The sequence below is a fragment of the Ornithorhynchus anatinus genome, chromosome 21 (genome assembly GCF_004115215.2).
Source record: "Ornithorhynchus anatinus isolate Pmale09 chromosome 21, mOrnAna1.pri.v4, whole genome shotgun sequence".
In the NCBI taxonomy this organism is placed as follows: Eukaryota; Metazoa; Chordata; class Mammalia; order Monotremata; family Ornithorhynchidae; genus Ornithorhynchus; species Ornithorhynchus anatinus.
In genome coordinates this window covers 1,102,985-1,127,698 of record NC_041748.1, presented here as the reverse complement: position 1 = coordinate 1,127,698, position 24,714 = coordinate 1,102,985, and the positions used below count along the sequence as shown (strand labels likewise).

At 51.2% G+C, this 24,714-nt stretch overlaps 1 protein-coding gene across 1 annotated transcript in view; it reads right to left on the bottom strand.

Moving 5' to 3' along the window:
• The window catches only part of LOC100086010 (myosin-4), a 43,395-nt gene extending 23,251 nt beyond the window's left edge, over positions 1–20,144 (bottom strand). The window contains exons 1-14 of the mRNA XM_029048793.2: positions 19,941–20,144; positions 19,313–19,456; positions 16,327–16,483; positions 12,975–13,002; positions 12,767–12,875; positions 12,581–12,673; positions 12,355–12,418; positions 11,550–11,648; positions 10,586–10,689; positions 10,123–10,261; positions 8,680–8,798; positions 5,712–5,861; positions 3,338–3,508; positions 388–694 (exon numbers count right to left, since the gene is read on the bottom strand). Of these exons, the coding sequence (XP_028904626.1) occupies positions 388–694; positions 3,338–3,508; positions 5,712–5,861; positions 8,680–8,798; positions 10,123–10,261; positions 10,586–10,689; positions 11,550–11,648; positions 12,355–12,418; positions 12,581–12,673; positions 12,767–12,875; positions 12,975–13,002; positions 16,327–16,483; positions 19,313–19,456; positions 19,941–20,144 (1,888 nt within the window). The remainder of the gene's footprint in view (positions 1–387; positions 695–3,337; positions 3,509–5,711; positions 5,862–8,679; positions 8,799–10,122; positions 10,262–10,585; positions 10,690–11,549; positions 11,649–12,354; positions 12,419–12,580; positions 12,674–12,766; positions 12,876–12,974; positions 13,003–16,326; positions 16,484–19,312; positions 19,457–19,940) is intronic.
• Between the last annotated feature and the right edge of the window lie 4,570 nt (positions 20,145–24,714).

Below are 24,714 nucleotides of genomic sequence, written 5' to 3'. Positions count from 1 at the left end.
GACAAACCGCCGCAACTTGCCAATTCCTTTTAACGTTCTTTTAGCAAATGGCTCTGTCGCTTGTCTGCCCTGTGACTTAGGGCAAGTCACTTCACCTCTCTGGGCCTCAGTTCCCTCATCTGGAAAGTGGGGACCGAGACGCTGAGCCCCATGTGGGGCAGGGACCGTGTCCAATCCGATTAGTTTGTATCCACCCCAGCCCTGGCACATAATAAGCTCTTAAGAACAAGAAAAATCCCGATTCTTATTTGGCCCACTCGACTCTCTTTTTAATCTCCGAGCATACGGGCCGGTGCTTATTTTCATGGCTGCTTTGCAGTCTGACATTGATATTTAGCACCTTCGTGTTTTGTGATGAGGAGGAAAGAACGGTGTCGGGGAAAATACCGGCTTCCGCGGCTCCTCCGGCGAAAAGAAAAGCCAGGGTCTTCATGGAAGATTTCTGGTAGAGGCCCACCACGGTCTCGTTCAGGGGGTCCTTGTTCTTGTCGAGCCAGCCCGAGATGTTGTAGTCCACGGTGCCGGCGTAGTGGACCAGGGAGAAGTGGGCCTCGGCCTTGCCCTTGGCCGGCTTGGGCTTCTGGAAGTTGTTGGACTTGCCCAGGTGCTGCTCGTAGAGCTTGTTCTTGAAGGAGGTGTCCGTGGCCTTGGGGAACATGCACTCCTCCTCCAGGATGGAGAAGATGCCCATCGGCTGAAAAGAGGACAAAAAACAAAAGGTTCGGCCTCTAGACTGTACGTTCCTGTGGGCAAGGAACCTGTCTACCAACTCTGGTGTATCGTATCGTCCCAAGCGCTTTGTACAGTAGAGAAGCAGCGTGACTCAGGGGGCGGAGCCGGGATTAGAACCCACGGCCTCTGACTCCCAAGCCCGGGCTCTTGCCGCTGTCTGCTGTGTGACCTTGGGGAAGTCACTTCTCCGGTCCTCAGTTACCCTAACTGTAAACCCCATAAACCCCACGTGGGACAACCTGATTACCTGGTATTTACCCCAGCGCTTAGAACAGTGCTTGGCACATAGTAAGCGCTTAACCAATACCATCATCATCATTATTATTACAGTGCTTTACACACGGTAAATGCTCATTACCTACACCGGATAGATTAATCAGTGGCTATCAGCCATTCCCTGTTGACCATTTGTTCATTCAATAGTATTTATTGAGCGCTTACTATGTGCAGAGCACTGAACATATGTACAGTCGTATGATTTTAGCGTAGTGTCCGTCGTAACTCTGTGGCCAGCGTTCCTGCTTGGTCGTAGTCCCAGAGGCCCAGAAGCAACACATGAGTCTGGATTGAGTCAGTTCGGAGGTGAGAAGCAGCGTGGCTCAGTGGAAAGAGCCCGGGCTTGGGAGTCAGAGGTCATGGGTTGTAATCCCGACTCTGCCACCTGTCAGCTGTGTGACCTTGGGCCAGGCACTTAACTTCTCTGTGCCTCAGTTCCCTCATCTGGAAAATGGGGATTAAGACTGTGAGCCCCACGTGGGACAACCTGATTACCTTGTATTTACCCCAGCGCTTAGAACAGCCCATAGTAAGCGCTAAACAAATTCCACCATTATTATTAATCCTGGCTCTGCCACTTGTCTGCTGTGTGACCTGGGTCAAATCACTTCACTTCTCTGGGCCTCAGTTCCCTTCTCTGCAAAATGGGGCTGCGATATCCTTTCTTCTTCCCATTTAGACGGGGAACCCCACGTGGGACCTGATCAAATTTTCTTCCTCCCCCAGTGCTCAGGACAGTGCTTGGCAACTAATAAGCGCTTAGCAAATACCAGAATTATTCCTCTGGATGTAAACTCACTGTGGCCCGGGAACGTGTCTACCAACTCAGTTGTAGTGTACTCTCCCAAGTGTTTACTACGGTGCTCTGCATAAAGTAAGCGTTCAATAAATACCATTAATGGTGATGATGGTGCGTCTGGATTAAAGTAGTTCCGAGAGGAGGATCAGTTTCCCATCATGGTTTCACTTGGTCTGTGCCCTATAAGCATTTTGATTTTCACCTCACTCCCGCATCACTCGTGTCCAGCTGCAATTTCTTGCCTCCCCCTTTCGTCTTTTAGCTTATTGAGGACAAGGGTTGTGGGTACCTACTCTGTTGTACTCTCCCAAGCGCTTAGTACAGTTCTCCACACGCAATAAATGCTCAACAAATACTTTGGTCTACATACTCTGCTGCCATGTCCTCTCCCAAGCCCTTAGTACAGCTCTCTACACACCGAATGCTCAATAAATACCATTGATTAATTTCTGGTTACCATTTGGGAACAGCTTTCTCTACGAATTTTTGAAAGCAGAATGCACTGAAGGACATCTCTGTAAAGGTCGCAGAAACTTTGCCCGTCCAAGTAGAGTTTTTCCGCCTTTTCCTCTCTCAAGACTATTTCCATATATTCCACCCTTTAAGTAGAGGATCAGCACACTGCTGTGAACATTTACACCTATCTCCAATTTAAATTTGAATTTTCCTAGCTAGGGTTGCCAAATCTCTAGGAACTGATTCTGGGAAGTTTAGACCTGCGTTTTTCTCTCCCATATTTACCCTGGTGGAGAGAGTAGATGCCAGTAGAGTTGCTACAGAATTTGTTGGGTCCTCCGTGGGAAGCCTGCAGGCCTCAAGTTCTCTACTTCATTCAGTCGCGTTTATTAAGTGCTTACTCTGTGCAGAGCACTGTACTAAGCGCTTGGAATGTACAATTCGGCGACAGCTAGAGACAATCCCTGCCCAACAACGGGCTCACGGTCTAAACTCTGGGAATTCTGCTTAATGGGCCGATTAACCATATTTATTGATCCCCCTCTAGACTGCTCACCCCCTCCAGACCATATGCCTGACATGGGCAGCGACGTGTCGACCGCCTCCGATGGATTGAACTTGCCCAAGTGCTCAGTACAGTGCTCGGCACACAGTAAGTGCTCAAGAAACGCCATCGGTTGATGGAGCGCCGACGGAGCTCCGGGCACGGTGCTAAGAGCTGGGGAGAGGACAAGGTAAAAGAGTTGGAAGAAACTTTCCCTGCCCACAACAAGCTGACAGTCTAGAGGATTGCGGGACGACAGGATTTAAGTGCAGGAGGCTGAGAGGAGGGATTTCTCCCGGCAGAGGGGTGGAGAGGGAAAGAGAGACTGTCCTGTCGAGTGAGACCGAAAGGAAGTTCCAGAAGGGAGCGTTCAACAACGGCTAGAAATGGGAAAAGGTCAGTCAGCTCTGCCCTTGGGGCAAAAGACGCCCGACTTCCTCCCCCCCCCCCCCCCCGGCTCCACCTCCCCGGTCATCCTTCCGACTTAAATCCGCAGGGACTTAGAACGAGCGTCTCCCGAGCGGACCGACCTTCTCGATGAGCTCGATGCAGGCGGCCAGGTCCATGCCGAAGTCGATGAACTCCCACTCGATGCCTTCCTTCTTGTACTCCTCCTGCTCCAGCACGAACATGTGGTGGTTGAAGAACTGCTGCAGCTTCTCGTTGGTGAAGTTGATGCACAGCTGCTCCAGGCTGTTGAACTGCACAGGGGAACGGGGCAAGTGACTTAGCTGTGACTTGAGAGAAACAGCGGGGCCTAGCGGCTAGAGAGTCGGAAGGTCCTGAGTTCTAATCCCGGCTCTGTCACTTTGCTGCTGGGCGATTGGGGTAAGTCACTTCGCTTCTCTGTGCCGCGGTTCCCTCATCTGTAAAATCGGGATGAAGACAGGGAGCCCCGTGTGGGACCAACCTGATGAGTTTGGACCCACCCCAGGGCCTAGAACGGTGCTTGACACCTAGTAAGCGCTTAACAGATACCATAAATAATAATAATAATTTGTAAGGTGGCTAAGGGGTGGTGGCACTCGTCCCATTCTTCTTCTGGCTCCAGGATTCTCCCCCCGCAGCGACCCGGGGGGTTCTGTCCCTACCCTTCCAGGACCTGTGTATGATTAATTCCCAAGCAGAGGCACGGTCCTGTAGTGGGATTGGACCAGTGTGGCCGGGCAAATCGAGCCCGGGCCTGGGAGTCAGAAGGATCTGGGTTCTAAGGGCAAGTCACTTCCCCTCCTCTGTGCCTCAGTTACCTCATCTGTAAAATGGGGATTAAGACTGTGAGCATCTTAGAGAAGCAGCGTGGCTCAGTGGAAAGAGCACGGGCTTTGGAGTCAGAGGTCATGGGTTCGAACCCCGCCACTTGTCAGCTGTGTGACTTTGGGTAAGTCACTTAACTTCGCGGTGCCCCAGTTCCCTCATCTGTAAAATGGGGATTAAGACTGTGAGCCCCATGTGGGACAACCTGATTCCCCTGTGTCTACCCCAGCGCTTAGAACAGTGCTCGGCACATAGTAAGCGCTTAACAAATACCAACTGTGAGCCCCATGAGGGACAGGGACTGTGTTCAACCTGATTTGCTTGTGTCTATCGCCAGCACTCAGTACAGTGACCGGCACAAAGTAAGTGCTTAATAAATGCTTTAAAAAAAAAATCTGTTTCCCAGCACTAACTACAGTGCTTTTTTATGGTATTTGTTAAACCCTTACTATGTGCCAGATACTCCTCTCTCACTCTCTCCTCTTATCTTCTCCGTCACCTTTTACAGGAACGGAAGGTTTTTGTCTTTTTTTAAATGGTATTTCTTCTGTGTTTATTATATGTCAAACACTGTTCTAAGTGCTGAGGTACTTGGGTTGGACAAAGTCCCTGTCCCTCATGGAGCTCACAGCCCAAGTAGGAGAGAGAACAGGTACCCCCATTTTAGTTGAGGAAACGGATGCACAGAGAAGTGAGGTGACTTGACCAAGGTCACACAGCAGGCAGTTGGCAGAGCCGGGATTAGAACCCACATCCTCAGACTCCCAGTCGTGGGCTCTCTCCACTGGCCAGGCTACTTCTTATGGTCCTCTTACCCAACGGGGTTCTATCCCGCTTTTCTCCTTTTTTTTTAATAAGTGGAAAAGAAAATTGCCCAAATAGTTCTTGGCTCTGGACTTCATTAGTGTCGTGTTCAGGGTGAACCCAAGCATTTTAAAATTCACTTCAGCCTTTCGTACATCTGGCCGAGAATCGGTCAGAAAGTTCCACCTCTTGAATTCTCGGTTGTCTGATCTCTTTTCTTATTTCTGGGTGCTTAGCTCCGCGCTATCCAAGCGATCTGATTTCTTGTGGGTTTCAGATGGCTCCGATTCGACGAGTCTGGCACCTTTTTTTTGGACAGTTCCCCAGAGCCCTTCGTCGTCCCCGCCCCATCTCAAACACGGCGATATCCATACGTTCCTAAGATTTTTCCCCCTCGGCCCGAAAGCCGTTTTGGATCTGTAATCCCAGGCTCCTTGCGTTGGGGGTCGGTGATCCATTGAGCAGCAGCCTGACTTGGTGAAAGGAGCCCGGGCCTGGGAGTCAGAGGACGTGGGTTTTAATCCCAGCTCTCCTGCGTACTTGATGTGTGACCTTGGGTAAGTCACTTAACATCTCTGGGCCTCAGTTTCCTCATCTGCAAAATGGGGATTCAACGCCTGTTCTCCCTCCTCCTTGGACTTTGAGCTCCAACTGGAACCCGAAGACCGTGCCTCTCCCCCAGCGCTTAGTACACAGCTCGGCACGTAGCCGGGGGCTTAACAAATACCACCGTGATGATTGTTACTTCGTGAGGAGATTTTGAATGGATCTGGAATAGATTTCAGTAGGCTAGAGACTACTGATCCATTTCTCCGTTTCAGAACCTTCTTTTAAGTCACCGCTCACGTCAAAGATCTCGAAGCCGGCGATGTCCAGGACGCCGATGAAGTACTGCCTGGGCTGCTTGGTGTCCAGCTGCTGGTTGATGCGGGTCACCATCCACAGGAACATCTTCTCGTAGATGGACTTGGCCAGGGCACCCACCGAGTTGTACACCTGACGGGGCAAAGGTAAACACTTATTTCCTTCTCTTTAAATTCCATCGCTTCCCCGGGTTGTGATCGAATTCGGCGTCCGATTCCCCCGTGAGGATGTAAGTTCCTGGAGGGAAAGGATTGGATTGTGTCTCCAAGCTCTCCGAACAGCACTCTGCACATGGCAGACTGCAAGGTCCCCGAGGGACTACTAACTAGATTCTCTCCGCCTCTCAGTAGTACTCTAAGCTCCTCAAGGGCAGAGGATTGGAACTACTAAATCTGTGGGAGTCTCCCAAGTGGTCAGTAGGCTACGAAGTCCTCTAGGTCAGGGGGTCAGATGGATCAGAACCACTAACTCTGGTGGTCTAACCAAGCACTCAGTAGACTATAAACTACTTGAGGTCGGGGGATCAGGTCTACTAGCTCTTTGGGAGTCTCCCAAGCTCTCAATAGACTACAAACTCCCTGAGGATAGGGGATGAGGTCTACCAATGCTTTGGGAGTCTCTCAAGTGCTCAATAGGCTATAAAGTCCTCGAGGTCAGGGGGTCAGAACTATTAACTCTGGTGGTCTAACCAAGCACTCAGTAGACTACAAACTCTTTATGCTCTGGGGATCAGGTCTACTAGCTCTTTGGGAGTCTCCCAAGCTCTCAATAGACCACACACTCCTTGAGGATAGGCGATGAGGTCTACCAACGCTTTGGGAGTCTCCCAAGTACTCAATAGGCTATAAAGTCCTCGAGGTCAGGGGATCAGAACTACTAACTCTGGTGATCTAACTAAGCACCCAGTAGACTATAAACTCCTTGAGGTCAGGGGATCCGGTCTACTAGCTCTTTGGGAGTCTTCCAAGTGCTCAAGAGACTACAAACTCCTTGAGGATGAGGGATGAGGTCTACTAACGCTTTGGGAGTCTCCCAAGAACTCAGTAGGCTTTGAAGTCCTTGAGGTCAGGGGATCAGAACTATTAACTCTGGTGGTCTAACTAAGCACTCAGTACACTATAAACTCCTTGAGGTCAAGGGATCAGGTCTACTAACTCTTTGGGAGTCTCCCAACTGCTCAATAGGCTATAAAATTCTCGAGGTCAGGGGATCAGAACTACTAACTCTGGTTGTCTAACCAAGCACTCAGTAGACTATCAACTACTTGCGGTCAGGGGATCACGTCTACTAGCTCTTTGGGAGTCTCCCAAGCACTCAATAGACTACAAAGTCCTAGAGGGTAGGGGATGGGGACTACTAACTCTTTGGGAGTCTCCCAAGCTCTTAATAGGCTATAAAGTCTCGAGGTCAGGGGATCAGAACCACTAACTCTGGTGGTCTAACCAAGCACTCAGTAGACTATAAACTCTTTGCGCTTTGGAGATCAGATCTACTAACTCTTTGGGAGTCTCCCAAGCGCTCAATAGACTCCAAACTCCTTGAGGATAGGGGATGAGGTCTACTAACACTTTGGGAGTCTCCCAAGCACTCAATAGACTACAAAGTCCTAGAGGGTAGGGGATGGGGACTACTAACTCTTTGGGAGTCTCCCAAGCTCTTAATAGGCTATAAAGTCTCGAGGTCAGGGGATCAGAACTATTAACTCTGGTGGTCTAACCAAGCACTCAGTACACTATAAACGCTTTGCGCTCTGGAGATCAGGTTTACTAATTCTTTGGGAGTCTCCCAACCTCTCAATAGACTATAAACTCCTTGAGGGTAGGGGATGAGGACTACTTCGGGAGTCTCCTAAGCTCTCAGTAAGCTACAAAGTCCTCTAGGTCAGGGGATCAGAACTACTAACTCTGGTGGTCTAATCAACCACTCAGTAGACTATAAACTCCTTGAGGTCAGGGGATCAGGTCTACTAACTCTTTGGGACTCTCCCAAGCGCTCAGGAGGCTATTAAGTCCTCCAGGTCAGGGGATCGGGATGACTGCGGTGGTCTAACCAAGCACTCGGTAAACTATAAACTCCTCGAGGGTAGGGGATCGGGACTATTAACTCAATGGGAGTCTCCCAAGTGCTCAGTAGACTATACGTTCCTTGAGGGCAGGGGATCAGGACTAGAAAATCTATGGGAGTCTCCCAAGTTTTCCCAAGTGCTCGGTAGACTATACGCTCCTTGAGGGGAGGGGATCAGGACTACTAAATCTAAGGGAGTCTCCCAAGTGCTCAGTGGACTATAGGGTCCTTGAAGGCAGAGATAGTATCTTCTACCTGTACTGTCCGTACCACGTTCTGCAGCCTGAATTCGTTCAGTCGTATTTATTGAGCGCTTACTGTGTGCAGAACACTGTACTGAGCTCTTGGAACGTACCGTTCGGCACCAGATAGAGACAATCCCTGCCCAACGATGGGCTCACGGTCTAAAAGACGCATCTTCAGAGCAAGGAACGGGTCTGCTAGTTCTATGATACTGTTCCAGCGCCTAGTACCGTGCTCTGCACATTGTAAGCGCTCAAAAAATAGGATTGATCGATCAATCAGTGATGTTTATTGAGCGCTTACCATGTGCAGGGAACTCTAGTAAGCTCTTGATTGATCAACTGAGTCAATCCCTCTCTACTGCCAACAGGAGACTGTAAGATCTTCGAGGGTAGCGAATCATACGTTCACTTGTACCGTGCACTGCGTACCACACTCTGCAGCCTGAAAACATCTCGAAAGCAGGGATTGGATCTACTAGCTCCGTGATCCTCTCCCAGTGCTTAGCCCAGTGCCTTGCTTATCGTAAGAGCTCAGTAATTACTGCTGATGGATCGACCGAGTCAATCGGTAGCATTCTTGGAGGAGAACGAAACCTTCTCGGAATCCCTCGGGGGTCCGGTCCCCGGAAGAGAGCGTTTACCTGTTGAACGGTCTGGCCTTTGGTGACGTACTCGTTGCCGACTTTCACCCTCGGGTAGCACAGAGCCTTGAGCAGGTCGGCCGAATTCAGACTGGTCAGGTAGGCCGCCTTGTCGGCCACTGTAGAAACACGGGGAGGGAAACCGTGGCCTCGGGGCTCAAGAAGGCCGAGTCCCCTGAACTCTCCCGGGAAAATTTTGGGATTCTGTGACGTAGAGATGGACCCCCAAGCGGCCACTGAGGCGGCTTCATCTTTTTCACGGTCTAGCTTCGGGCTGGGAACCTATCTGCCAACTCGGTTCTGTTGAACTCTCCACTGTGCTGCACAGAGTAAGCGCTCGATATATACGATTGGTCGACGCCGTGGCCTAGAGGAAAGAGCCCGGGCCTGGAAGTCAGCGGACCTGGGTTCTATTTCCAGCTCCGCCATTTGTCTGCTCTGTGATCCTGGGAAAGTCACTTCACTTCGTCGGGCCTCAGTTACCTCTGCTATGAAATGGGGATAAAGACTGAGAACTCTGTGTGGGACAATTTTGTGTCCAACCCGATTATGTGCCTGGCACATAGTAAGCGCTTCAAAATACCATGCTAAAAACATACCATTGATGGTTAAATACCAAACATAGTCTCCCATGTGGTTGAAAAAGGTTGTCTGAGCAGTTCCATTTTCGCTTTGGGCAAACACCCTCCATTTTGGTCACTTACTCCTCCCCGTTCCCTTGCCTTCGGGCGGGGAATTATTAATAATAATAATAATAATAATGTTGGTATTTGAATTCCCATGGTTCATTCCAAGTTTGAGCCGTAAAGAGCTCGAAAGCATTTTCCCTACATTCTTCTTGAACTTCACCCAGTGGGAGAGAGAAGCCACCTGCTATTTCAGTTCTTTTCAGACCACCTTCCCCCAGCCTCTCACTTTTCAAGAAATGGTATTAGTTAAGTGCTTAGTAGGTCATGCACTAGCCACTGGGTAGATACAAGCCGATCAGGTTGAACGCAGTCCCCGTCGCACGGGGGGCTTGCAGTCTTAATAACCATCTTATAGACGAGCTGACTGAAGCCCAGAGAAGTGAAGGGCCTTGCCCAAGGTCACACAGCGGACCAGTGGAGGAGCTGGGATTAGAACCTGGGTCATCCTGACTCCCAGGCTCTATCCACCAGCCCTCGCGCTGTCTCAATTTTGTTGAGATTTGCGAATTGCAAGTGATGGGGACCACAGCTAATTACCGATTTATAGGTGTCAGGTAACTACATTTCTGTCATCCTTAAGAAGAACTGTGGTATTTGTTAAATATTGATAGTGTGCCAAGCACTGTTCTAAGCCCTGGAGTAGTTAGAGGGTAATCCACGTTGGACACAGTCCCTGTCCCGCTTGGGCCTTACAGTCCAGATAGGAGGAAGTAGGATTTAATCGCCACCGTTCACATCTGGAGTGGTTTGATACCTTCGGTGCCGTCCGGCTCAGCCTGCTCTTCCCGTTGCTTTTGTTTGAATTTCATGTTCCCGTAATGCATCACGGCTCCGGTCAGCTTGTAGATAGACACTTTTTCATCAGCAGTGAAGCCCAGGATATCGATAGCACTCTGCCGAGGAATTCAAGACAGCGGACTGTAAGCTCGCGGTGGGCAGGGAGGGCGTCGGTGACTCTGTCATACTCTTCCAGGTGCTCAGTACAGTGCTCCGCACAAAGGAGGCCCTCGGGAAATGCCACCGACAAGGATGAGAAATAACAGGATTCAAGGCAGTGGACTGTAGTAAGCTCGTGGCAGGGGGGGAACCCGTCGGCCGGCCCTGTCTTACTCTCCCGAGCGCTCAGTAAAGCGCTCGGCACTTAGAAGGCGCCCTACGGATGACGACGAGACATCATGGCAGAGGATAACACATCCCGTCCCTTCGCAATTCCTTACATCGGTGGCCATCAGCTCTTCTTGGTCATCGATGCTGGGGACGGTGATCTCCCCCTGGCTGACGAAGGCGAAGTCGTAGGGGTTGGTGGTGATGAGCAGCATCTCTGGTGGGGCGAAATAGAGCACAGGTCGGGGCTATTTAACGCCGGGGAAAACGGTCGCTCGTGTTTGAAACGTTCAGTCCGCGTCGCCCCACTCCTCAAGACCCTCCGGCGGTTGCCCGTCCACCTCCGCATCAGACAGAGACTCCTCACCGTCCATCCCCTCGCCCCCTCCGACCTCACCGTTCTCCTCCTCCAACCCAGCCCGCACACTTGGCTCCTCTAATGCCAACCTGCTCATTGTACCTCCATCTCATCTCTCTCACCGCTGACCCCTCGTCCACGTCCTGCCTCTGGCCTGGAACGCCCTCCCCCTTCATATTCATTGTCGTATTTATTGAGTGCTTACCGTGTGCCGAGCCCTGTGCTAAGCGCTTATCCGACAGACCTCCTCTCTCCCCGTCTTCAAAGCCTTAATGGTTGCGCATCTCCTCCAAGAGGCCTGCCCCGACTAGGCCCTCATTTCCTCATTTCCCATCACTTCAGCGTCACCCCGTTTTGCTCCCTTTATTCATCCCCCCTCCCAGCCCCACGGCACTTATGTTCATCTCTGTTATTTCCCTATTAATATTAATATTTCCCCCTCTAGACTGTAAGCTCATTATAGGCAAGGAATGTGACTTCCAACTCTATTATATTATTACACTCATCTCCCAAGTGCTCCGCACACAATAAGCGCTCAGTGAATGCAATAGATGGATATTTGAAAGGCTTTCCACCTACCCTTCATTCATTCAATAGTATTATTGAGCGCTTACTATGCGCAGAGCACTGTACTAAACGCTTGGAATGTACAATTTGGCAAGAGGTAGAGACAATCCCTGCCCGTTGACGGGCTAGAATCAGATCAAGGGGTCGCTTACCAATCAGTTCCGGCTTCTTGTTGGACATGATCTGATAAAAGATGTGGTAGCTACGTTCAGCCTTCAGCTGAAAGGTCACTCTAGACTTCTCCAGCAGATCTGAAAAGACGGTTTAAAGTTGGATCAAACCCCACAGCGCTTCTGTCCGCATCTGGAATTTATGTATTTATATCAACATCTCTCTCCCCCCTAAGCTGTAAGCTCGTTGTGGGCAGCGAACGTGTCCACCAAGTCTGTTGTATTGACTCTCCCACGCTCTTAGTCCGGTGCTCTGAACATAGCAAGTGCTCAATAAATACCACCGATGGGTAACTATTAAGGACTTTCTAGGTTCCAAGAGTTAAAAGAGTATGCTGGCAGAGGGAGAGAGAATAAATCCAAAATAATCAGGTGAGACACAATCTCTGTCCTATGTAGGTGCCCAGAAAAAGAGAAGCAGAAATGATCTCTGCAGGTAAATGGCTGGGAAAAGAAAATCTGTGTGGCCAAGGCCATGCCAGGGAACTCTGGCCAGGACTGTCCACCATGACACTTGTCTGCCACCTCTCTCCTGTGTGACCTTGGGTAAGTCACATCACTTTCTGGGCCTCAGTTCCCTCATCTGTAAAATGGGGATTAAGACTGAGCCCCACATGGGACAGGGACTGTGTCCAACCTGATTAGCGTGTATCTACCCCAGTGCTTAGTGCAGTGCCTAGAACCTTGTAAGCACTTAGTAATTATTTTTTTTTTTTTTAAAAAAAGGCAGCCTGGGGAATGAGCTAGACCAGACGGTCCACAGGGGTTCAATGCTCTAAGTCCTTACATGTTTCGATATCAGCTGAAGCCAGTTTCCCCGTGGTCCCAAAGTGGATCCTGATGAATTTGCCCTGAGAAGGGAAAGGGCGATCATTTTCAGACACGAAGGCTGGAAAAAACTTTGGTGCGGCCAGGAACTAGGCCAGCGAACGAGCCGCGGTCGGTTCCCCGGGACGTCGGTGCCGTCGCACTCGGGGGCGGGACTGAGGGGCCCCCGCGACCCCGGGACTTACGAAACGCGAGGAGTTGTCGTTCCTCACGGTCTTGGCGTTGCCAAAGGCCTCCAGCAGCGGGTTGGCGCTGATGATCTGGTCCTCGAGGGTGCCCTGGAAAGAGGCAGACGGGGAGGGTCAAATCGAGCGCTTCGGACGCCCCTGGGAGGACGGGCTTCGCTCCCGGCCCCGGGAACCAGCCCCCACCTGCATCTTTCCCGGCTCCTCCTTCTTCTTCTCCCCAGTGACCGCAATTGTTGCGAAGTACTGGATGACCCGTTTGGTGTTCACGGTCTTCCCGGCCCCGGATTCTCCGCTGCCAAACCCAAACAGGAGGAGGGGGTCAGATCCCCGATCGTGGCCACCGATTCTGCTGTTCAAAACCAGCGCGAATCAGAACGTCACATCTACTTACGTGATCAAGATAGACTGGTTCTCACGGTCTGTCGAGAGAAACCAAAAGACACAATCGGCGGGCTTAATTCCTCGGCGCTTTAGCATTTGACAGAATAAGAGAGCGCACATAAACGGGAGAGCGGTTCAATCTCCTTAGAATCAGGATGGTTACAGTTTACCTCAGTTTACCTTTTCTATCATCGTCAGGGGTGTTAATTATGGTATTTAAGTGCTTACTATGTGCCAGGCACTGTTCTAAGCGCTGGGATTTGTTGAGGTAATCAGGTTGGACACAGTCCCTGTCCCACACAGGGCTCACAGTCTTAATCCCCATTTTACAGATGAGGGAACTGAGACACAGAGGAAGTGAAATGACTTGCCTAAGGTCACACAGCAGACACGTGGCAGAGCCGGCATTAGAACCCATGCTGCTGGAGAAGCAGCATGGCTCAGTGGAAAGAGCATGGGCTTTGGAGTCAGGGCTCATGAGTTCGAATCCCAGCTCTGCCACTTGTCGTCAGTGTGACTGTGGGCAAGTCACTTAACTTCTCTGTGCCTCCGTTTCCTCATCTGTAAAATGGGGATTAAGACTGTGAGCCCCACGTGGGACAACCTGATTCCCCTATGTCTACCCCAGCGCTTAGAACAGTGCTCGGCACATAGTGAGCGCTTAACAAATACCAACATCATCATCATCAACCCAGGACCTTCTGACCTCCTGGCCCGTGCTCTATCCACTAGGCCGTGCTGCTTCGCTGTGGTATTGAGTGCTTACCGTGTAAGCTTGTTATGGACAGGGGACGTGTCTGGTAATTCTCTTGAAGCGTACTCTCCCAAGCGCTCAGTAAAGTGCTCTGCACATAGTGCTCAGTAAGTATCCTAAGTCGTGTTATTTCATTTTGTCTGCATTTTGCATCTCATTCACTGCTGCGGTTAGAGCCATCTCTTGCAGAAAGATTAGACTTTGTTTCCGGTTTGCCTTACTTTTACATCTAGTTAAAGGATAGCGTGAAGGTCCGGATGAGTTTGACTCGTTAAGAGTGGGTTAGATCCAATTAACAACAACAATAATAATAATAATTACGTGGTATTTGTTATGCTCTTACTAAGTGCCAGGCATTGTGCTAAGTGCTGGGGTAACAAGGGAATCAAGTTGGACACCGCCAAGCCCCACGTGGGGCTTACACTCGAAGTACAAGGTAGAACGGGTGAATTCCCATTTTACAGATGAAGTAACTGAAGCCCAGAGAGGTGAAGTGACTTGGCCAAGGTCCCACAACCGACAGGTGGTGGAGTTGGTTTAAGACCAAAGTCCTTGCCCAAGGTTCTAGCACCGGGGTTTATACAAGTTTATCAGGTTGGATATAGTCCTTGTCCCACCCGGGGCTCACAGTCTAAATTGAAGGGAGAAGCAGCGTGGCTCAGTGGAAAGAGCCCGGGCTTGAAAGTCAGAGGTCCTGAGTTCGAATCCCAGCTCTGCCACTTGTCAGCTGTGTGACTGTGGGCGAGTCGCTTAACTTCTCTGCGCCTCTGTTACCTCATCTGTAAAATGGGGATTAAGACCGTGAGCCCCACGTGGGACGACCCGATTCCCCTGTGTCTACCCCAGCGCTTGGAACAGTGCTCTGCACATAGTAAGCGCTTAACAAATACCAACATTGTTATTATTATTATTATTATTAAGGGACGAGGATTTAATTCCTATTTTACAGATGAGGCCCAGAGAAGTGAAGCGACGTGCCCAAGATCACGCAGCAAGCAATTGGCAGAGTAGGATTAGAACCCAGATCTGGGCACCCCCCACTAGGCCACGCTGCTTCTCTGACCATTTTAAAGTGCAAAACCCCGGGAGGGGTATTTTGATCCCCCTTCTCCCGGCCTTGTAGTGACAGGGACGGTGTCGACCAAGTCTCCTGGGCTCGACGGGGAGAGGTCACCCCCGGCTATGCCACTGTGTCAACTTGGGCAAGTCACTTCACCTCTCTGGGCCTCAGTTTCCTCATCTGTAAAATGGTGATTCAATCCCTGTTCTCAATTCGACTTGGACTGTGAGCACCATGTGGGACAGAGACTGTACTCAACGTGATTAACTTGTATCTATCTACCCAGTGCTTAGTAGAGTGATTGGCACATAATAATCACGTAACGGGAATTCTTAGTGGAAAGAGTCCGGCTTGGGAGTCAGAGGTCACGGGTTTGAATCCCGCCTCGGCCACTTGTCAGCTATGTGCCTGTGGGCAAGTCACTTAACTTCTCTGTGCCTCAGTTCCCTCATCTGTAAAATGGGGATTAACTGTAAGCTTTACGTGGGACAACCTGATTCCCCTGTACCTACCCCAGTGCTTAGAACAGAGCTCTGCACATAGTAAGCGCTTAACAAATACCAACATTATTATTATTATTATTATTACCCCAGTGCTTAGAACAGTGCTCTGCACATAGTAAGCGCTTAAATACCGACATTATTGTTATTAGAAGTAGAACTAATAGTAATAGAAATACTAATTCCTTCCTCATACATTCCCAGAGGGGAGTTCCTACTGGCCCCACTGGCCATTTCCCCTGACTTCAGCAGGAAATGGAAGTGATCGAATGGACTGGAATTCCGTGGCAGTTTTTTGTTGCGGTCGTTGATCCCTTCATTCAATCAGTCGTATTACTGAGAGCTTACTGTGTGCAGAGCACTGTTCTAAGCGCTTGGGAAGGTACAACACAGTCAACAGTGACGTTCCTTTCCCACAACGAGCTGACAGTCCAGAGCGGGAGAGACAGACCTCAACGGAAAGCGCTATTTTCTAATGGTCTTGGTTAAGCGCTTATTAATAATAATAATCATCATCATGTTGGTATTTGTCAAGCGCTTACTAGGGGCCGAGCACTGTTCTAAGCGCTGGGGTAGACACGGGGGATTCAGGTCGTCCCACGTGGGGCTCACAGTCTTAATCCCCGTTTTCCAGATGAGGTCACCGAGGCCCAGAGAAGCGAAGTGACTCGCCCACAGTCACACAGCTGACCAGTGGCCGAGCCGGGATTCGAACTCATGACCGCTGACTCCCAAGCCCGTGCTCTTTCCACTAAGCCACGCTGCCTCTCTTTCTGTTCTCCCCTCCTCCTCCTCCCCTCATCCCCATTCTTCCCCGCAGACCTACTCGGGCCTCTTCTGCGTCACCGTCAACCCCTACGAGACGGTGACCGGTTAAGCGCCAGGCACCGTCCTAAGCCCTGGGTTAGAAGCAAGCTAACGGGCTTGGACCCGGTCCGTGTCCCACGTGAGGCTCACAGTCTGAATCCCCATTTTAGAGACGAGGGAACTGAGGCCCAGAGAAGCGGAGCCACCCAGGAGACGGGCAGAGCGACGGCGGGTCACTGACCGGTGAGCATGAACTGGTAGGCGTTGTCGGAGATGGAGAAGATGTGAGGCGGGGCCTCCTGCCGCTTCTTGCCCCGGTAGGCCGCCACCACCTCCGCGTTGTACACCGGCAGCCACTTGTAGGGGTTGACGGTGACGCAGAAGAGGCCCGAGTAGGTCTGCGGGAGAGAGCGGGGTTGGGAGAAGGAGGAGGGGAGAACAGAAAGAACGGCTCAGTCTCCTTTTCCTTCCTCAATACTCTCTGGCGCTCGCCTGCCGCGTGAAAGTGGCCGGCAGACCGGGCTTTTTAATTTTCTTTTAAATGGTATTTGTTGAGCGCTTACTATGCGTCAAACACCGTTCTGAGAGCTGGGGTAACTACAGGTGAACTAGGTGCCTGCCAGGTCGGAGAAGCAGCGTGGCTCAGTGGGAAGAGGCCGCGCTTGGGAGTCAGGGGTCACGGGTTCTAAACCCGGCTCTGCCGCTTCTCAGTTGTTGACTCCGGGCAAGTCGTTTCACTTCTCTGTGCCTCAGCGACCTCATCTGTAAAATGGGGATTAAGACTGTGAGTCCCATGTGGGACAACCTGATGACCTTGGACCCGCCCAGCGCTTAAGAACAGTGCTTGGCCCATAGTAAGCGCTCAACAAATATCATCATCATCATCACAGTCTAAGTAGAAGGGAGAACGGGAGAACTGTTGCACAGAGAAGTGAGGTGTCGTCCCCAAGGTCACTCAGCAAGCACTTAGCAGAGCCGGGATTAGAGTGAGCCTGTTATTGGGCAGGGATTGTCTATCTGCTGCCGAACTGTTCACTCCAAGCGCTTAGTACAGTGCTCTGCACTGTACTAAGCGTTCAAAAATCACTGAATGAATGAATGAATGAACTCAGGCTCTTTCCTTGGTCGTCAGTCCTTCATTCATAGTTACTGAGCACTTACCGTATGCAGAGCACTGTACTAAACGTTTAGGAGAGTACAATATAACAGACACGTTCCCTGCCCACAATGATCTTAGAGTCTAGAGGGGGAGGCAGGAGGCCCGTCTCCTCCCAGAGGCCTTCCCAGACTAAGCCCCACCTTTCCTCATCTCCCACTCCCTTCCGGGTCGCCCTGACTCGTTCCCTTTGCTCTTTCCCCATCCCAGCCCCACAGCACTTATGTACATAAGAGCGCGGGCTTGGGAGTCAGAGGTCATGGGTTCTAATCCTGTCTCCACCACCGTGTGACTTTGGGCAAGTCCCTTAAATCCTCTATGCTTCAGTTCCCTCTTCTGTGTAAAATGGGGAATAAGACTGCGAGCGCCAGTGGGACAACCTGATAACCTTGTATCTACCCCAGCGCTTAGAACAGTGCCTGGCATATAGTAAAGCACTTAACAAATACCATCATCATTATTATCTACCCCAGCACTTAGAACAGTGCTTGGCACACAGAAAGCGCTTAACGAATGCCATCATCATTATTATTATTCCTCTTGCTTCAAAACCTCGCTAAAACCTGCCCTTTCCTCTCCCTCCAAACTGCTACTGCATTAAGCCAAGCACTCAACCCGCTCTGATTCGTGCACCTGCCTCCTGTCTCTCCACACTTCGGTCTTTATTTCACTCTGTCACCCGGATCGTTTTTCTACAGAAACATTCGGTCCACGTTTCCAACTATCCCCACTCCTCAGAAACCTCCAGTGGTTACTGCACGCAGAGCACAGCCCTAAACGTTTAGAAGAGTACACTATACCACTATTATATCCTCCTCATCCAACAGAAACTCTTTCCCTTCGGCCTTCAAACTCTCAACCAGCTTTATCCCCTCCTACCTTTCCTCACTGATTCCCTCCCACGACACAACCGACGTACTTCACCCCGATATCGACTTGCTCACTTACTTTGATCTCATCTGTCTCGCCCCCGACCCCTGGCCCACAGTCTCTCCGGCCAGGAACTCTCTCCCCCTCCGTATATATCGGACGACCGCTCTCCCCACCTTCGAAGCCCTTTTAAGAGCACGTCTCCTCCTGCAACTAAACCCTCGTTTTTCTTACTCCCTTTCCTGTCTGCATCACCCTTTCACTTGCATCTGTGACTTTTAAGTCCGCGATATTCACCCTCTCCCTCATCCCCACAGCACTCGAGTCGATATCAATAATTTATTTTAAAGTCTCTCTTCCCCCCTGTAGACTGTAAGCTCCTGGTGGGCAGAGAACCCGTCTACCGACTCTCCTAAGCACATCTCACTCTTCTCTGCAAACAGTAAGTGCTCAATAAATACCACCGATTGATCGATCCTGTACTTGACTCCGAAGTGTTTCACGACTTACAGTCTAGTGGGGGCGGCCGACGTTCATATTCATCGATCCATCAGTCGTGGAGGGCTTACTGCGTGCAGAGCACTTGGGAGGGTCCAACACAACAACTCAACAGATGCATTCTCTAGCTCTCAATTTACAGACGTGTAGTTTTGGACATAAGTGCTGTGGGTGAGGTGAATACCATGCGCTCGAAGATCCAGGTGCGTAGACAACGTGGAAGGGAGAGAGGGCTGGGGAAACTAAGCCGTTTTAGATTTGCCCGAGGTCACAGGGCAGACGAGTGGCGGAGCTGGGATTAGAAACCAGGTCCTCCTGATTCTCAGGCCCGGGCTCTTTCCACTAGGCCTCACTGCTTCCCCAGGGCCTCCTCCTAATTCCTCGTTTCCGCCTTCCACCCTCCCTGCCTCACTGTCCTCCCCGTTTCTAGCTTTCGGTCCCGCGGATGGCAGCGCTCTGGCTTCCTCTGCTTCCTCCCTGGCTTCTGCCTTCTTCTCCCTGGCAGCCGTTAGGCCTCCAGCCGAGTCCGTCTATCAGCCACGGCTTCTCCGGAGCCGATTCGGGCTATTAAATTTGGTGGGCTTATCCCGGTACCCAACTTTTCGGACCGAAGAAGACCTCTGCTGGGATTTCACCTCCGAAAGTGACCCTTCCTTGGTCTTGGGGATTTAGTGGGAAATAAAAAAAAAAAAAACGGACTCACGTAGATCATCCAGGCGGCGTAGCGCTCCTTGAGGTTGTACAGCACGGCGGGCTCGTGGAGATGGGTCATCATGGCCATGTCCTCGATCTTGTCGTACTTGGGCGGGTTCATGGAGAAGACTTGATCTTCCTTGACCGTCAGAGTCTGACGAAGCAAATGGGAAACGGTTCGTGTCAGTCGAGCGAGCTTTAGACCCTAAGCTCGTTGAAGGCAGGGAATGTGTCTATTTAATGTGCCCGTGTTATATTGAGAAGCGGCTTGGCTTAGCGGAAAGAGCCCGGGCTTAGGACTCGGAGGCCGCGGGTTCTAATCCCGGCTCCGCCACTTATCAGCCGTGAGACTTGGAGCAAGTCACTTCACTTCTCGGTGCCTCAGTGACCTCATCTGTAAAATGGGGACGAAGACCGCGAGCCCCGTGTGGGGCAACCCGATGACCTTGCATCGACCCCAGCGCTTAGAACAGTGCTTGGTACACAGTAAGCGTTTAACAAACACCAACATGATTATTATTGTGATTATATTGTCCTCCCGCGAGCTCCGCACACAGTAAGCGCTCAGTAAATACGATCGAATGACTGAACGGAAGAACCGCGGAACGGGTTTCTCCTTTTCCCGGGTTTTTACTCACCGCGCCTGCTTCCGTCTTAACCGTGACCTTCCCGCCCTCGCGGCTCTGAACGGTGCTCTTCACGTAGGATTCCTTCGGCTCCACCACGAACACGGACGTCTTGGCGTCGAAGGGCTTGTTCTGGGCCTCGATCCGCTCCTTCTCCGACTTGCGGAGGTACGGGGCGGCCTCCCCGAAGACGGCCATCTCGGCGTCGGAACTCATGGCTGCGGTTTATCGACGGCTACGCCGCTCCGGGTTCTAGCGGGGAGGAAATGTGGAATGGTGATGATTCAGAATTCGGAGTGGAAAAGAAACCAGCCGACCAAAAAAAACCAAAAACACTTGCTGATGAAGGATGAAGGGACAACATCGCTCGCTGGCTCGGCTTCAAATGTCACTCCGGCCTGTCACTCGTCACCCCTGACAGAGGGATCAGATCACTGATTTGGAAGAAGACGTATTTGGTAGCTTATGATGTTTTAAGCTCCCTTCCCACGTGACAACGTCCCCTGTCAGAGATCTGGGGGACGCAGGGAGGCGTTCCGACATTAAAACGAAAACAGACCAGTCCTCCCGACTGACCAGGTAGGTGAGGCACCCAGGTTCTCAGTCCGCAGACCAGACGTCCGGGAGCCCCGATGATTTGAGGGAGGGAAACTAAGGCCTTGGACCCAGAGGGAGGTGGCTCTAGTATCGGCCACGGTGCTTAGAACCGGGCTCGGCACATAGTAGGAGCCTCGCAAATACCACAGTGATTATTATGCTAGATTCTGGGGACGTCACCGTCTGAGCCGCAGCTGGCTGTCCTCACGACTCGGGAGCAAATATCTGCGGGTGAAAGGATCGTCCACGGAGCTGCCTCAGCCTAGAAAGTTAATTTCCCCCCAGGATGGTTAAGGGGATGGATGAGGGAATGAACACATCGGGGTCTTACCTCTCATTTCGCCGGATTTTTAGGGAGTACGGGACGTAAAACGGTCATTTAGCCCTCCCTTGAGAATTCTTGACCTGGTCCCTTGTGCTGTGTTTTACAAAGGGCAGTTTGGTGTCGGTTCACAAAGGAAGAACGCTAACGGCCTTTTTAACTCTATTTGGTTTCGGCTTGGTTTCTTTGCTGGTTTCCCAGATAATTAGCGTTTGTTTTAGAAAGCGCTCCATCATTCTCTTTGGCTTTTGACTACTTGTCAAACTCATCGGTGATTCTTCTCCCAGAGGGCTGAGGAAATTCTTCGCCCAGAGGGCTGCCAAGTGACCCTGGACAAGTCACTTAACCTCTTGGTGCCTCAGTTCCCTCTTCTGCAGAATGGTCATTCCATACCCCTTCTCCCTCCTACTTACTCTGTGAGCCTCGTGTGGGACCTGCTTATCCTTTATCTACCCAAGTGCTCGGCACGTATTAAGAGCTGAATTCATACTTTTATTATTATTATATGTTGTTAATATTAACACATCTGATAGTGTAGTATATTAATATAGTGTACGTGTTAATACAACGACTAATACTAACAATAATAATAAATTGTCCACTGTTGGTTAATCCTCAGGCTATCCCTGGAATAGGAAATGATTTTCTGAAAATTACTTATCCAAAATTGTGCCCCCCATAAAGCACCTCTCTTTGTTTCTGAACTAATCAGGGCATATTGCTATTATTGGTATTATAATTATCTTCAGCATCCTCTTCGTTGCCATCGCCCTCATTATTCGTCCCCTTTCATCGATAGAAAAGTCAAGGAGTGAAGGAATGAGCTCATCTGCAGATGAAGAAGCCAGAACGAGCGCTCGAGAGAGAGTGCGCCTTCCCTTTTGAAGGCGTATTTCACAAGCAGAATCGCCCCTCAGCCTCACACTCATCTTTTCCCCTTCCAGGAGTTCGTCTCAAGGTCACTATTTTCAAGGTGAAAGGCTAAGCTTTCCAGGGAGCCCCGAAACAGATATGAAAGCCAACTTTCTGGCCAGAACGTTCGGCGGAGTAGCCCTGATAGAGCATGGCTCCGTGGGAAGAGCCCGGGCTTGGGGAGTCAGAGGTCATGGGTTCAAATCCTGGATCTGCCGCTCGTCAGCTGTGGGACTGTGGGCGAGTCACTTCACTTCTCTGGGCCTCAGTGACCTCATCTGTAAAATGGGGATTAACTGTAAGCCTCACGTGGGACAACCTGATTACCCTGTATCTCCCCCAGCGCTTAGAAGAGTGCTCTGCACATAGTAAGCGCTTAACAAATACCAACATTATTATCAACAGAGAAGCAGCATGGCCCAGTGGAAAGAGGCCGGGCCTGGGAGTCAGAGGACCTGGATTCTAATCCCAGCTGCGCTGGTTGCCTGCCGTGTGACCTTGGGGGAGTCACTTCACCTCTCCGGGCCTCCGTTTCCACCTCGGTGAAATGGGGATTCAGGAACTGCTCTCCCCCCAAGGACGGGCTTGGGAGTCAGAGGTCATGAGTTCGAATCCCGGCTCTGCCGCTTGTCAGCTGACTGTGGGCGAGTCACTTCACTTCTCTGTGCCTCAGTTACCTCATCCATAAAATGGGGATTAAGACTGTGAGCCTCACGTGGGACATCCTGTTGACCCTGTTATCTACCCCAGCGCTTAGAACAGTGCTCGGCACATAGTAAGCACTTAACAAATACCAACATTATTATTACCTCCTTAGGCTGCGGGACAGTGACTTTGTCTGACCTGACGAGCTCCTGTCTACCCCAGTGCTTAGAACAAGGCTTTGGACATATAAGGGCTCGGCAAATTCCACAATTACGATAGTGCTAGATTTCAGAGACGCCATATGTGAGCCGCAACTGTATGATCTCCCAACTCAGGAGCAAATGTTTGGGGTAAAAAGATTGTCTACCGCCTCAGCTTAGAGGGGCAAATCCCCCCGCCCCGGGTTTAGCGGGGAGAAGGGTAGAATTAGCAAATCAATCAATCGCTCGTATTTATTGACCACTTCCTCTGTGCAGAGCACTGGAGTCGGCGTTTGGGAGAAGACAATAAAAGCAATATAATAGTACTGTAAAACAGTCTAAAAGTGAACATATTCCCTGCCCACAGCGAGCTTACAGTCTAGTAAGAGAAGCAGCGTGGCTCCGTGGAAAGAGCCCGGGCTTGGGAGTCAGAGGTCGTGGGTTCTAATCCCGGCTCCGCCACTCGTCAGCCGGGCGACTTTGGCCGAGTCACTTGCTTCTCTGGACCTCAGTGACCTCATCTGTCAAATGGCGATGGAGACCGTGAACCCCATGTGGGACAACCCGATGAGCCTGTATCTAGAACAGTGCTGGGCACGGAGTAAGCGCTTAACAAATACCGACCTTATTAGAAAGGGAGATCGGGTTCTTACCTCTTGGTTTACCAGATAAAGAAGTGGCAGGGTCACGGCAGGTCAGAGCTGTAAAGGAAGCAGAGAACACGTCGCTCACGGAACCACGAAATCACGCCTAACGGGTTAGTCAGGGATGGGGGATCTCCGGGGGGACCCCGAGAAGCCGAGGTCGGAACCCGGGGTCCGGGGGATCCCCGACGGGGTGACGCGAGGTCTCCCTCGGCCCCGTCCCTTCCGACGCGGGACCCCCCCCGGCCCGACGCACGCATACCTCGAGGATTTTGAGGAAAGACGGGGGCAGGCCGGCCCCAGCCGCGCTTTTATAGAGGTGAATCTGCACACGCAGCAGCCGCCTCAGCTTTCGTAAGTCGAAACATTTCTGGCGAAAACAGCTTTGGCAATCTCCTAGCAGAATATTCACTGACTGCAGAGGTGTACGGATATAATTAGAAGTATTTCTTGTCACATTAAGGAAGTGAATCAATCTCCTATAAATACTTTGACAGCGGTTGATCTGGAAACCATCCAGGGGGCCCACGGAGGCTCCCCGATCGGGGACCGCTTGGGTCAGGGTGACTCCGATCCTGCCATCGTCTCGTCCGTCGGGGTCGCCTAGATGAATCGTCCCCGCTTGGCACGCTGCCAGGACAGACGACCCTCCCCTCGGCGTTTGACCTCGGCTCTGCGGGGTCCCCCCCGGAGACTCCCCATCCCCGAAAAACCCGGTACGAAGCGTTTTCGTGGTTCACTGAGAGATGTCTTCTCTGTTTCCTTTATAGCTCCGACCCCCTTTGACCCCGCCTCTTCTTTATCGGGAAGAACCAAAGGTAAGAACCTGATTTGCGAATGATCAATCATCGGCCGATTGATTTTCTTCGCATCGCTTATCTGCTTTGCCCCTGGTCTGGTGAAACGAGAGGTAAGATCCCGACTTTCTAGGAATCGATCGGTGATTGATGGATGGATTTCCTTTGCAGCCGCGACCTGCTTTGACCCTGCCTCTTCTGGTAAAACAAGAGGTAAGGCCCTGATTTGCTAGTTCCAATACCTCTCGACTACAAGCCCCTTGTGCGAAGGGAAGCGGCACGGCCTACCGGTTAGAGCCGCGGGCCTGGGAGTCGGAAGATCCCGAGTTCCGATCCAGCTCCGTCCGCGGTGGGACCGTGGGCGAGTCGCTTAACTTCCCTCTGCCTCAGTTACCTCATCTGTAAGATGGGGATGAGCCCCCTCTGTCCCACCTAATTAGCTCCTATCTACCCCAGCGCTTAGGACAGTGTTTGGTACATAGTCGGTGCTTAACGGTTGTTGTTATTCCACCTCATTTTTACAGGTGAGGAACGGAAACCCGGAGGTGAGATGCTTAAGGTCGCATAGCAGCCCGATGGCAGAACGGGGAATAGAACCCCGGTGTTCTGGCTCCCAGGCCCGGGCTCTTTCTCCACTAGGCTAGACTGCCTTCTCATAATAATGGTATT